The following is a 14,713-nucleotide window of genomic DNA, read 5'->3' as shown; positions in this document are numbered from 1 at the left end:
AGTGGGATCAAGGGGGCCGTTGGGGTGGCACCAGTCTTACCACTGGCTTGGCAAGTGACACAAAAGCGACAGAACTCTTTTGTGTCTTCAGACAATCGAGGCCATTGAAAGTGAGAGACTAGTCTGTCCCAGGTTTTGCTTTGCCCCATATGTCCAGCAAGGGGGATGTCATGTGCCAGTGTGAGAAGAAATTCCCTATACTGCAAGGGAATGACCAGTCTCCTGGTAGCACCAGGTTTTCGGTCCCTTGTCTCTGTATAAAGATTATATTCCCAATACACTTTGTGAGAGTCACTGACATCCCCTGCTTCTTGTTTGACAGCTTGCTGTCTCAAACCCTCTGGTGTGGGACAGGTCTGCTGTGCCACACTCAACTCCTCCCTGGCAGCCCCCCTGCATGCAAAAGTTCAGCTGTGTCAGCCTGGAGCTCCTCCGGTGTAAGTTCTGCATGCGGAGTAGACTCCTCTTCATCAATCGACCGACGCCACCTACCAACGCGCAAGGGTATTGCTTGAAGAAAAATCTCCGGGGTAGGATTTCTAAGGTAAGGAATCTGCAACTAGAATATGTCTCTACCAGATATTTTGTTACCGAAGGTAAGTAACTTGTACTTTGGTGACACAAATGCCAAAAATACCTTAGAGACTATACTCAGCGAGTCGGTAGGTGGTGTCGGTCGACTCCACAGGCGTCGTGGTCGCCTTGATGACGTCGGGAGTAGTACATAGACGCCACCCTCGCGCAGTGACATCAGTTCTTTTCTTTCCGTGCCACGTGCTGATCCTGAGACAGCTACCCTAGGCTATTTTTTGGGCCAAATTCAACCGTTTTGTTGAGCTTTTTAGGTACAACTTGGTGCATCGAGAATGTCCCCGAAGACCGGGTTCAAGCCTTGTGAGGACTGCCATTGGACGATGTCGGTGACGGATCCTCATTGCGTTTGCCTGTGGTGCCTCAATCGCGACCACGATCCAAAGTCGTGCTTCGAGTGTCGGGCAATGCACCCGAAGGCTTTGAGGGAGCGGTCCCTAAGGCTAATGGCGGCCCGGCACTCGACTCCGCGTAGGTCCCGATCTCGCTCGAGAGGAAGGTCTCGAGATCGGTCACGGAGTCATCACCACTCCTCTTCTTCGAAGTCCTCGGGTCAAGGTAAGAAGAAGAAGAAGTCCCATCGCTCTCCGACTTCACCCCGTCGCTCGGCCGATGCAACGCGGGACGAGCGTTCACGCACTAGGCCTCCGTCCTCTGAGCCTACATCTGGGTCCACTCTGCGCCTCCCCGAGTTTGCCGGAGCGACCCCCACCCAAGTTAAAGAGTTTTAGGAGGCCATGTGCTATTGTCTCCCAAGCAGTGAAAGATGGGAGAGACGTGGCAAAGTTCACTATCTTTTGTGGGCTGGATACGACAGACTCTCTGGGCAGATTGGTTGCAACGACAGTGGCCTTACGGCGCCATGCCTGGTTACCTACATCTGGCTTCTCTGGGGATGTCCAACAGTCACTCATAGACATTCCCTCTGATGGCACCCGTCTCTTCGGAGACAAAGCGGACTCGGCCTTGGAGAGATTCAAGGATTCCCAGGCTACGGCTTGGTCCCTTGGTCTTTCCTCTGGCACACAACCACCACAGTCCGCTTTTTGTCCCTTTCGTGGACACGGAAGGGGCACCCTGTCGCATCCTCAACCCAGTCACCGTGCCATGCACGCTGGACAGCCTATGCGTGGCCGTGGACGGGGAATCCTGCGTGGCTGTGGGACAGGGAACCAGAGGTCTGTCCAGTCCGCCTCTGACCCCGCTGCAGCCTCCAAACCTTCCTAGTCCGTCCCCTCACTCCCGCCCAGTTGGTGGCAGGATCTGCCATCATCTGCCCCACTGGGAACATATCACCATGGACGGGTGGGTTTTGCAGATCATTTGAAAGGGCTACTCCCTCCCTTTTGAATCTGCACCACCACACATGCCACCATCCTTCCATCATCTTCCGGAGGATCATTTAGTGCTTCCCCGCCAGGAAGTCGCAGCTCTCCTGGCCAAGGGAGCTATAGAAAGGCTCCCTGTGCCAGAAGTAGGTTGTGGTTGTTATTCCTGCTACTTTCTGATACCAAAGGAGGAAAAAAGGCTTACGTCCTATCCTAGATCTTCAGGACCTGAACTACTTCCTCAAGAAGGAGAAGTTCAAAATGCTGACCCTGGCTAAGGTTCTGTCTGCCTTGGACCCAGGAGACTGGATGGTAGCGTTGGACTTGCAGGACGCTTATTTCCACATCCCCATCCTGCCTGCCCACAGAGGTTACCTGCGATTCGTGGTAGGTCACGAGCACTTTCAGTTTACCGCGCTCCCTTTCGGCCTTACCGGCGCTCCACGGGTCTTCACGAAAGGGATGGCGGTGGTTGCTGCTCATCTGCGCAGGTTAGGGGTCTCAGTCTTTCCTTACCTAGATGACTGGCTGTTGAAGGCGCCTTCGCCCCTCACAGTTGTCTCCCATGTTCAGACTACGGCGAACCTCCGGCACCAGCTGGGGCTTCACTATAAACGTGCCGAAGTCGCACCTGACTCCCTCTCCGATGCTCCCTTTCATCGGAGCTGTTCTGGACACAGTGCAGTTTCTGGCTTATCCTCCCTAAAAACGAGTCCAAGACATTGAGGCTATGATTCCGATCTTTGAGCCTTGGTCTTGGGTTTTGGTGAGTGGTGAGACTGACTCTGGGGCTGCTGGGCCTCATGGCATCCTGCTAGTAACACATGCCAGGTGGCATATGGGGGCTCTGCAGTGGGACTTGAAGTTCCAGTGGGTGCAGCATCAGGGAAATCTCTGCGACATGGTCCAGATCTCGGAGGGGACTGCGAAAAATCTGCAGTGGTAGCTTTCGAATCCCGATTGGGTCAATGGCAGATCCCTCTCCCTTCCCCAGCCAGATCTCTCTATAGTGACAGATGCGTCCCTTCTGGGGTGGGGCGGCCACATGGGAGAGGCGGAGATCAGAGGCCTTTGATCTCCGGTGGAGTCGGGACTCCACATCAATATGCTGGAGCTCCGGGCGATCAGGCTTGCGTTTAAAGCATTCCTTCCCTCTCTCAAAGGGAAAGTGGTGCAGATGTTCACGGACAACACTACCGCCTTGTGGTACTCCAACAAACAAGGTGGGGTGGGGTCCTGGACCCTTTGTCAGGATGCACTATGCCTCTGGACATGGCTGAAACATCAGGGCATTACCCAGATGGTTCAACATCTGGCGGGCTCTCTCAACGCCAGAGCAGACGAACTCAGCTGCCGACGCACTGTTGATCACAAATGGCGTCTCCATCCAGAGGTGGTTCAATGTCTCTTTCTCAAGCGGGGAGAGCTTTGGTTAGATCTGTTCGCCTCCGCAGAGAACGCGCAATGTCCGCTATTTTGTGCGTTGGAGTTTCCAAGGCAGCACTCCCTCGGAGACGCTTGTCGTCTCGAGTGGAGCTCTGGCCTCCTTTACACCCTCCCGCCTAGCCCTCTTTGCCCAGAGTTCTCAAGAAAATCAAGTACGACCGGGCCCAAGTTATCTTGGTGGCTCCGGACTGGGCTCGAAGAGTGTGGTAGCCGGAGCTATTGAGCATGTCCATTGATCCTCCACTCAGACTGCCTCTTCGGGCGGATCTTCTGTCATAGCAGCAGGGGATGGTCCTCCACCCGAAACTGTCCAGCCTCCGTCTTCATGCGTGGAGATCGGCAACAGTTGACGGCATTTGCCCTTCCACCAGAAGTCTGTAATGTTATCTTGGCAGCCAGGCATCTATCGACTAAAACTGCATACGCCTGTCGGAATATGGTTGTGGCATGGTGTACCAACAAATCTGTTGACCCCCTTTCGCCACTCTTTCAGAGGTTCTTCTGTTCATTCTTTCTTTAGCCCAGCAGGGGTCTGCATACGGCACCCTTAAAGGGTGTTTGTCTGCCATTTCCACCTTCCTAAGGCTTCCTGATCAGCCCTCACTCTTTAAATCTCCTATTGTGAGTAGATTCTTAAAAGGGCTCACCCACTTATTTCCTCCCACTCCCTTCATCATGCCTCAGTGGGATCTTAATCTTGTTCTTACTTACTTGATGTGTACCCCCTTTGAGCCAATGCATAATTGTCCCTTGCGGCTCCTCACCTTCAAAACTGTCTTTCTCATTGCTATGACCTCTGCTCGGAGGTTGAGTGAGCTTCAGGCCCTTTCTTCAAAGCCTCCATACTTCTCTGTACACCCTGAATAAGTGGTGTTACTCAATAGAGCTCCCTTCCTTCCTAAGGTGGTACACCATTTCATGTAGGCCAGTCCATCACTTTGCCTACCTTCTACGCACCCCCACATCCTTCCCATGAGGAGGAGAGACTCCACCATCTGGACCCAAAAGGAGCGTTGGCGTTTTACCTCAATCGTACTAAAGATTTCCGGGTGGACGATCAACACTTTGTTGGCTATGTGGGTGCGAAGATTCCCCTAAATTCAGTATTTAGGGGCACCCCAGAACCTAGGAAACTAGAGTTCTTCAACCTTAATAAGAAGGAGGACTGCTGACCTGAAGCCCTGCAGAGAAGACTGAGACTTCCCATGAACAATGGCCCTGTTCAACATCCTGCAACTTCTTTGCAACAAAGAAGCAACTTTAAGGACTTCACGTTTCCCGCCGGAAACATGAGACTTTCTACTCTGCACCCGATGCCCCCGGCTCGACCTGCAGAAAACCAACACTACAGGGAGGACTCCCCGGCGACTGCGAGCCCGTGAGTAGCCAGAGACGTTCCCCCCCCCTTGCACCCCTCTGTGCCTGCCTGCATCGTTGAAGTGACCCCCGGGTCCCTCCATTACTTCCTATCAAAAACCCGACGCCTGTTTTCACACTGCACCCGGCCGCCCCTGTGCCGCTGAGGGTGTACCTTCTGTGCCTGCTTGTGCCCCCCCCCAGTGCCCTACAAAACCCCCCTGGTCTGCCCCCCGAGGACACGGGTACTTACCTGCTGGCAGACTGGAACCGGGGCACCCCTGTTCTCCATTGAAGCCTATGTGTTTTGGGCACCTCTTTGACCTCTGCACCTGACCGGCCCTGAGCTGCTGGTGTTGTAACTTTGGGGTTGGCCTGAACCCCCAACGGTGGGCTACCTTGGACCCAACTTTGAGACTTGTGAGTGTTTTACTTACCTCCCCAGTAACTGTTGATTTTTGCACTGTGTCCACTTTTAAAATAGCTTATTGCCATTTTTACAAGAACTGTACATATTGTGATTATTTAAAGTTCCTAGAGTACCTAAGTGAAATACCTTTCATTTGAAGTATTACTTGTAAATCTTGAACCTGTGATTCTTGAAATAAACTAAGAAAATATATTTTTCAATATAAAAACCTATTGGCCTGGAGTAAGTCTTTGAGTGTGTGTTCCTCATTTATTGCCTGTGTGTACAACAAATGCTTAACACTACCTTCTGATAAGCCTACTGCTCGACCACACTACCACAAAATAGAGCATTAGAATAATCTCTTTTTGCCATTATCTTACCTCTAAGGGGAACCCTTGGACTCTATATACTATTTCAAAGTAAGAAATAGTGTGCACACAGAGCCAACTTCCTACAATCTGTCTTTGATAAATCATTTTTGGAAAATGATTGTATAGCACAGAAAATATAAAGGAAGGGAAGGTGAAATCAAACAGCTAAACCTACGTAAGAAATGTTCCTTTGAGTATTCTGGTCAGATTTACCATCCCCACAAGAAGATGCATTCAAAGAATAATGCCCTCAGAAGATGTGTCTTGGCTGACTACTGTACTTCCATCCATAGAGTTTCTTCTATTATCAACTTCCATTACATCCTCATTGGCTTTGTCTTTCACCCTACTGGCTTATGAAAGAAACTGAAGTATGTGTACTGCATGTCTGTGCGAGGGCCCACATGTACTTAATAATGTACACAAAAGATATCAGCTGCACACAAGTTAGGCCTAACAGCTATGGTAGCATTCTTCATAAGCACCAGAGTAGTGGCAATTTCTCTCAGTTCTTGTGTTGATAAGAACAAGTATACAATGTCTTTGCTTCTTGTGAGCCTATTTATATGCCCAAAAACAGTGCTAATATGGGGCCAAACCTCTTGCGTTCTTGTGAACCCTGAATAGCATAGTCTGTTTCGATTATATAAAACTTCTGCACATTGCTAGCAGTCAGTGTTCGAGACACCTGGTCAGGTTATCCAAAATGGGAGTCCTTCTGAAAGCGCAAAGTATAAAAGAGGGATGTTGGAGCAGAATTGCCAGCAATCTATTTAAGGGTGGGAGTTGTATCAAATCTTGGAGGGTAACTCTGCTTTGTTTTTTGCCTGAACTATCTGCATATACTTATCTATGTGTACTTCTGAAAGACTTGCATATTCACTATATATTGCCCATTGTGCACTTCCACATTATACTAAAGGCTAGTTGTCTTTCTCCTTCTGTTATAGATAGCAGAATGTCTTTACAGGAAAGCTTTCACTTACCTGACCAGTGCAGTAAAAAAGGCTGAGGAGGAGGTACAGTCGCATAACCTAGAAAATACAGACACGGCTGGAGTAATTGAAGCTTACATGACTTTGGTCGATTTTTGTGATCAGCATCTCCGGAAAGAAGAAGAAAATGAAGCAGGTAAGTCAGTCACTACTAATGGATTTGTGCAGGAGGCTAAATTTTGCTAAATTTGAGTGGAGCACTATTTAGAAGTAGAGGTTTAGTACAGATAGATATAAAGTGCTACTGTTCTGATGGCTACTTCTACCTGCAGAATCCTCTCCTTGTAAAAATTCCAAGTCCATACTGGATCCAGAAATGTTCTTAGTAGCTCTTCTACAGTGGTAGACGATGTTGGCCCCATGTCTGTGCCTAAACAAAAAGCTATTGTCATTTCACTGGAGCCAGAAATCACCAATTCTGGTGTCATGGCATCTGTTCCATTATTTTCTGCATCTTCGACATGGGTTCAAACTCATTCTGACAGAAATGCTCCTCCAAGATCTCTCCTTTCATACATTTTCTTTAAGTTGCAGTGATAAAATGTCATCTCCCAAAAGATCAGTTTTTAAACCCAGCAGGGATTGTGATTGACAAATGTCCACAACTGACTTCCATGATATGAATCTGATGCCTGGGATTGAAGCATGACACCAAGTCGTATGAGACATGCCTGAACATGCATGCCAGTACCATCAAATAGTGGGAAGCTAACCTGTTTACAGCAGAGCCCCTAATGACCTTTGGGCCAGAAGGTAATCTAGACTTCTGTCAAAGTCACTGTCATTAGAGGGAGAAACGTGTGAGCCATGCCTGAGCATGCATCCCAATGCCACAAATGAGTGAGAAGTTAAGCTCTATATAGCTAGAGGCCATTATGACATTTGGGCCAGAAGATGATTTAGGCTTCGGTTGAAGTCGCTGCCACAGAGAGAATTAACAGAGTAAATACAAAAAGAAAAGAAGGCACACAGAACCCTGAAAACAGCACTACAGGTAAGTCTCCTTGCAGTACTTTTCTTCAGCAGGCTGGTCTTTGGAGCAAGACTTGCTAATTTTTCTGCCAAGGACCTGCATCAGTTGGACTCAGCGCCAATTCTGAACTCTCTTTGTTGCCTCAGGCACCATCTCAGAGGCCTCAGGTTCCTCTAGCCTTCCCGGAGTTCCAAACTCCTGGAGTGGACCCATGTTGTTTCTTAACGTGATGTTCTATGTTTTATGAACCTCAGAACCCCTTCTCCCTTTCATTGATGCATTACTGGACCCAATAATTTGATAGACACTTCTAGTTGCAGATTCCTTACCTTTGAATTTCCCCCAGGCGCCAGACTGGATCCAGAGATTTTTAATCGAGCAGTACCCTTGCGTGCCATCACGTGGCATCGGTTGACTCCATGTCGGTCACTGGTGTCGTGGTCGCCATGATGACATCACGGTCGTACATATAGGCGCCACCCCGGGGCACTGGCGTCAGTTCTTTTCTTTCTGCGCAAGCCTGCGTGCTGGTCTGGAAAAAGCTACCCTTAGTCATTTTTTCACTAACTTTGACTGTTTTGTTGATATTTGTGACTCTTTTGGTCCATCGAGAATGTCACGGGCGACCAGGTTTAAACTGTGTGAGTGCTGTCACTGAATGATGTCAGTGACGGATCTGCATCTAGTGTGCTTGTGGTGCCTCGAGTGCGACCACTACCCGAAGTCGGGCTCTAAGTAAGACCGCTCACCGAGTCACCACTAATCTTCGTCCTCGGGACCCTCGGGTCGCAGGAAAAAGAAGTCGAAGAAGGACAAATGTTCTTTGACTTCGCCATGTTGTTCGTCCGAAGCGACGCAAGAAGAGTGTCATCGCCCTAGGCCTCTGTCCGTGGAGCATACTTCTGGGTTGGCTCCACGCCTTCCCGAGTTTCCGGGAACCGGAACCATCCCTGCCCAGCTGAACGAGTTTTACAAGGCCATGTGCCTCCTCTTTGGGCAGACTAACCCCCCTACGGCGCCTTTGGGCCCTGTGGGGTCAGAAGAGGGTCTCTTGGGTTGCGTGCCAGTGGCTTTGGCCCCAGCCATTGAGGGCCCCTTTGGATCTGTTATCGGATACATGCAGACGCCAGTTGTGCTAATGCAACCTTCGCTGGCACTGGCAAAGACGTCAACGCTCCCGCCGTCAGTTGGGCCCACAATAGAAATCGACCCAATCCATATCCCGACGAACCTGGAGCCAGAGGGCATCGCTCGACTCCAGATCCATCTTCTATGGCGTCTGCTCACCCCAGGTTAGATCCTGATGCTTTTTATTATGGGTACGGGCACGGGGAAGGTTTGGAGGGGTCGCTGGACCCTCTAGAATGCTAGCTAGAGAATCTTGAGTTGGACTGGGCACAGGAATTGGGCAAGAGTAGCGTTCTGGATACTTTTACAGACGCTGGCATGCTTTCTCCCCTACTGTGGCTACAGAGGAGGGAGCGTCATATTCCATGGTGGTCAGTAGGGCAGGTTTGGTTCTTAGCCATCATCTTCCTTCTGTGGCGGTCAGGACTAACCTCCTATCTGTGGTGCTCGAGCCTGTGGCTTCCACCTCAGAACCCCTCTTACCTTTCAATGAAGCCCTCACGGATGTCCTACTGGGTACCTGGTCCAGGCCCAGCCCAGGGGCTCCTGTGAGTAAGACAATTGCCCACCGCCATCGGCCTGCGCCAAATGATTCCTGTCCCAACACCCTATGCCTGAGAGCCTTGACCTCCAGGCTTCTTCCTCATCTGGCGCATTCCCATCAGCCCCTCTGGATCATGAATCAAAAAGACTGGATCCACTTGATAAGAAGATGTTTTCTTCCTCCAGTCTGGCATTGCGGGCTGTGACCACTGCATGCCTCTGGGGCCGCTACACCCATTCCTTGTGGGATACCGTCATGCAGGTGCTGCTGCAGGTCCCGGAGGAGTCCTGGGCCACATCTCCCAAGCTGTTGCTGATGGAATGGTTGCGGCCAAGTTCACAATAGGTTGTGGGCTGGACACGACCATCTCACTGGGCCGGTCAGTTGCGTTGACCGTGTCCTTACGGTGCCACACCTGGTTGAGGACGTCTGGCTATGCCACCGTCTTATGACGGGTTACTGGAGGATCATTTGGCACTTCTCTACGAGGAAGTTGCGGCTCTTTCAGCCAAGGGGGCCATAGAAAGGGTCCCTGAGCCGGAAGTAGGTCATAGTTGTTATTCCTGCTACTTTCTGGTGCCCACAAAGGACAAAAGCTTTTGCCCTATCCTAGACCTTCGGGTCCTTTATCTCTTCCTCAGGAAGGAGAAGTTCAAAATGCTCCTGGCTTAGGTCCTGTCTCCATTGGACCCTGGAGACTGGATGGTAGAGTTGGACTTGCAAGACACCTACTTCCATATACTCATCCTGCCTGCCCACATATGCACTTGCGATTCGTGGTAGGTCACAAGCACTTTCATTTTACCATGCCCCCCTTCGACCTTACCAGCGCCCCTCAGGTGTTGATGGCAGTGATTACAGCTCATCTGCCCAGGTTAGGGGTTTCACTCTTCCCCTACCTAGACGACTGACTGTTGAAGGAGAGCGCGCCCAAGACTGTCGTACCCCACCTTCAGAGTACGGCAAACTCTCTGCATTCACTGGGGTTCACTATAAACATGTTGAATTCAAACCTTACTCCTTCTCAGATGCTTAGTAAGAAGAAGGAAGGTCCCACTGAATGGATGAAATTATTAATGTTAGATTGCCATGAATTCAGTGAAGTTCATGAAAGAAACTGCGAAAAGAACCTTTGTTGCTCCAATTCGAGTTTTATTTTGGAAGACAAGTAACTCCCAGTTGAAATGCACCAGGATGGGTCCCACAGAAAAGAAGAAACTCAGCCAACACGTGTTTCGCCCCACAGGCGCGTACGCCAGGGCTTTCTCAAGGCATACTATGTAGACAATATTCGGCTTGCAAAACAATCAGCTGCATAAACACTATTTCATTAGATAGTCTATTTGGTGTCGGTGCAGTCTAGTAATCAAACGTTCCCGTCCGTCGCCATTATTTTAAACGAGAGCCTTCTCAGATTCTTCCCTTCATCGGAAATGTTCTGGCCACAGTGCGGTTTTGGGCTTATCCTCCCAAAAAGTGAGTCCTGGATTTTCAGGCTATGATAGCGATTTTCAGCAGCCATCTTGGATTTCTGTGAGAATGATTCTGAGGCTTCCTGCCCTCATGGCATCCTGCTAGTGACACATGCCAGATGGCATATGCTGGATCTGCAGTGAAACCTGAAGTACTGGTAGGTGCAGCATCAGGGGAACTTCTCCAACATGGTCCAGATCTCGGAGGGAACTGTGCAAGATCTGCAATGGTGGCTTTCAAATCTGAATTGGGTCAACAGATCCCTCTCCTTTCCCCAACCAGATCTCACAGTAGTGACAGATGAGTCACTCCTGGGATGGGGCAGCCACATGGGAGTAGCGTATATCGGAGGTCTCTGGTGGAGTCCGGACTCCACATCAATCTTTTGGAGCTCTGGGCGATCACGCTTGCATTAAAAGCATTCCTTCCCTCTCTCTAAGGGAAAGTGGTGCAGGTGTTCACGGACAACTCCACTGCCATGTGGTACTGCAACAAGCAGGGCATAGAGGGGTCGTGGACCCTTTATCAAGAGGTTCTGTGCCTCTGGACATGGCTGGAACACCACGTCATAACTCTGGTGGTTCAATATCTTCGGGGCTCTCTAAACGCCAGAGCAGACGAACTCAGCTATCGAGGCATAATCGGTCACAAATGGTGTCTCCATCCGGAGGTGGCGCATGTTCTATGTCAGCAGTGGGTAGATCCTTTGTAGGAAGTTGGCTCTGTATATACTATTTCAAAGTTAGAAATAGTGTGCACAGAGTCCAAGGGTTCCCCTTAGAGATAATATAGTGGCAAAAAGAGATCATTCTAATGCTCTATTTTGTGGTAGTGTGGTCGAGCAGTAGGCTTATCAGAGGGTAGTGTTAAGCATTTGTTGTACACACACAGGAAATAAATGAGGAACACACACTCAAAGACTTACTCCAGGCCAATATGTTTTTATAAAGAAAAATATATTTTCTTAGTTTATTTTAAGAACCACAGGTTCAAGATTTACAAGTAATACTTCAAATGAAAGGTATTTTACTTAGGTGCTTTAGGAACTTTGAATGAAAACAATATCATGTACAGTCTTTGTAAAAATAGCAATAAGCTATTTTAAAAGTGGACACAGAGCAAAAATCAACAGTAACTGAGAGACGTAAGTAAAAGTTAGTTTTGCAGGTAAGTAAAACACTTACAAGTCTCAAAGTTGGGTCCAAGGTAGCCCACCGTTGGGGGTTCAAGGTAACCCCAAAGTTAGCACACCAGCAGCTCAGGGCCGGTCAGGTGCAGAGGTCAAAGAGGTGCCCAAAACACATAGGCTTCAGTGGAGAACAGAGGTGCCCCTGTTCCAGTCTGCCAGCAGGTAAGTATCTGCATCCTCGGGGCGCAGACCAGTGGGGTTTTGTAGGGTCCCAGGGGGGATACAAGCAGGCACAGAATGTACACCCTCAGTGGCACAGGGGCTGCCGGGTGCAGTGTGCAAACAGGCGTCTGGTTTTAGATAGGAAGTAATGGAGGGACCTAGGGGTCACTTCAACGATGCAGGCAGGCATGGGGGGTGGGGGGCTCCTCGGGGTAGCCACCACCTGGGCTAGGCAGAGGGTCGCCTGGGGGTCACTCCTGCACTGGAGTTCGGTTCGTTCAGGTCCTGGGGCTGCGTGTGCAGTGTTGGTTCCAGGCGTCGGGTCCCTTGTTGCAGGCAGTCGCGGTCAGGGGGAGCCTCTGGCTTTCCTCTGCAGGCGTCGCTGTGAAGGCTCAGGGGGTTGTCTCAGGTTACTCACGGGCTCGCAGTCGCCGGGGAGTCCTCTCTGTAGTGTTGGTTTTCTGCAGGTCGAGCAGGGGGCGTCGGGTGCAGAATGGAAAGTCTCACGCTTCCGGCGGGAAACGTGAAGTCTTTAAAGTTGTTTCTTTGTTGCAAGAAAGTTTCAGGTTGTTGAAGAGGGCCGCTGTTCACAAGAGTTTCTTGGTCCTTGGTTGCAGGGCAGTCCTCTGAGGCTTCAGAGGTCGCTGGTCCCTGTTGGATGCGTCGCTGTTGCAGTTTTCTTAGAAGTTGGGAGACAGGTCAGTAGGGCTGGGGCCAAAGCAGTTTATCGTCTCCGTCTTCACTGCAGGGCTTCAGGTCAGCAGTTTACTAAGCAAAACCTTAGACATTGTAAGTGCAGGGTAGCCGTAAGAGTATATGGTCTGTGAGTTTGTCAAACACGAACTCCACAGTTCCATAATGGCTACACTGAAAACTGGGAAGTTTGGTATCAAACTTCTCAGCACAATAACTGCACACTGATGCCAGTGTGCAGTTTATTGTAGCATACACCCAGAGGGCATCTTAGAGATGTCCCCTGAATACCTACCCGACTGCTAGTGTAGGCTGACCAGTTTCTGCCAGCGTGCCACACACCAGACAGGTTGCTGGCCACATGGGAGAGTGCCTTTGTCACTCTGTGGCCAGGAACAAAGCCTGTACTGGGTGGAGGTGCTTCTCACCTCCCCCTGCAGGAACTGTAACACCTGGCGGTGAGCCTCAAAGGCTCACCCCTTTTGTTACAGCACCCCAGGGCATCCCAGCTAGTGGAGATGCCCACCCCTTCGGCCACTGCCCCCACTTTTGGCGGCAAGGCTGGAGGGGATAATGAGAAAAACAAGGAGTCACCCACCAGTCAGGACAGCCCCTCAGGTGTCCTAAGCTGAGGTGACCCCTGCCTTGAGAAATCCTCCATCTTGAGTTTGGAGGATTCCCCCAATAGGATTAGGGATGTGCCCCGCTCCCCACAGGGAGGAGGCACAAAGAGGGTGTAGCAACCCTCATGGACAGTAGCCATTGGCTACTGCCCTCCCAGACCTAAACACACACCTAAATTCAGTATTTAGGGGCTCCCCAGATCCCAGGAAATTAGATTCCTGCAGCCTGAAGAAACAAGAAGGACTACTGACCTACAAGCCTGCAGAGAAGGAGGAAGACGACAACTGTTTGGCCCCAGCCCTACCGGCCTGTCTCCAACTTCGAAAACCTGCTCCAGCGACACATCCGACAGGGACCAGCGACCTCTGAAGCCTCAGAGGACTGCCCTGGACTAAAGGACCAAGAAACTCCTGTGAACAGCGGCCCTGTTCAAAACCAGCTACTTCTTTGCAACAAAGAAGCAGCTTTCAAAGACTGCACATTTCCCGCCGGAAGCGTGAGACTTCCCACTCTGCACCCAATGTCCCCGGTTCGAGATCCAGAGAATAAACACCTCAGGGAGAACTCCCCGGTGACTGCGAGCCCATGAGTAACCAGAGACCACCCCCCTGAGCCCCCAAAGTGCCACCTGCAGAGAGAATCCAGAGGCTCTGCCTGACCGCGACTGCCTGGAACAAGGGACCAGACGCCTGGAACCAACACTGCACCCGCAGCCCCCAGGACCTGAAGGAACTGAACTTAAACGCAGGAGTGACCCCCAGGCGACCCTCTGCCTTGCCCAGGTGCTGGCTGTCCCGAGAACCCCCCCCCCATGCCTGCCTGCACCGCTAGAGTGACCCCCAGGTCCCTCCATTGTTTTCTACCTGAAACCCAACACCTGCTTTGCACACTGCACACGGCCGCCGCTTTGCCGCTGAGGGTGTGTTTTGTGTTCCTACTTGTGTGCCCCCCCTGCCCCCGAGGACGCAGGTACTCACCTGCTGGCAGACTGGAACCAGAGCATCCCCTGTTCTCCATAGGCATCTATGTCTTTTGGGCACCTCTTTGACCTCTGCACCTGACCGGCCCTGAGCTGCTGGTGTGCTAACTTTGGGGTTGCCTTGAACCCCCAACGGTGAGCTGCCTGTGCCCCAGAACTGAGACTAGTAAGTGTTTTAGTTACCTCCTAATCTAACCTTTACTTACCTCCCCCAGGAACTGTTGCTTTTTGTACTGTGTCCACTTTGAAAATAGCTTATTGGCATTTTTACAAACACTGTACATGATATTGTTTTCAATCAAAGTTCCTAAAGTATCTAAGTGATGTACCTTACATTTAAAGTGTTTGATGTAAATCTTGAACCTGTAGTTCTTGAAATAAACTAAGAAAATATATTTTTAATATAAAAACCTATTAGCCTGGAGGCTTTGAGTGTGTGTTCTTCATTT

At 50.4% G+C, this 14,713-nt stretch overlaps 1 protein-coding gene across 2 annotated transcripts in view; it reads left to right on the top strand.

Moving 5' to 3' along the window:
* PRKDC (protein kinase, DNA-activated, catalytic subunit) overlaps positions 1 to 14,713 on the top strand; it is a 2,139,921-nt gene that overhangs the window by 1,701,992 nt on the left and 423,216 nt on the right. For both annotated transcript variants that reach the window (XM_069220133.1, XM_069220131.1), the window contains one exon: positions 6,455 to 6,635. In XM_069220133.1, coding sequence (XP_069076234.1) covers positions 6,455 to 6,635 — 181 coding nt within the window. The remainder of the gene's footprint in view (positions 1 to 6,454; positions 6,636 to 14,713) is intronic.

This window comes from Pleurodeles waltl, chromosome 2_2, assembly GCF_031143425.1.
Source record: "Pleurodeles waltl isolate 20211129_DDA chromosome 2_2, aPleWal1.hap1.20221129, whole genome shotgun sequence".
NCBI classification, from domain to species: domain Eukaryota; kingdom Metazoa; phylum Chordata; class Amphibia; order Caudata; family Salamandridae; genus Pleurodeles; species Pleurodeles waltl.
The sequence above is the reverse complement of the archived record's forward strand: the minus strand, read 5'-3'. Positions and strand labels throughout refer to the sequence as shown.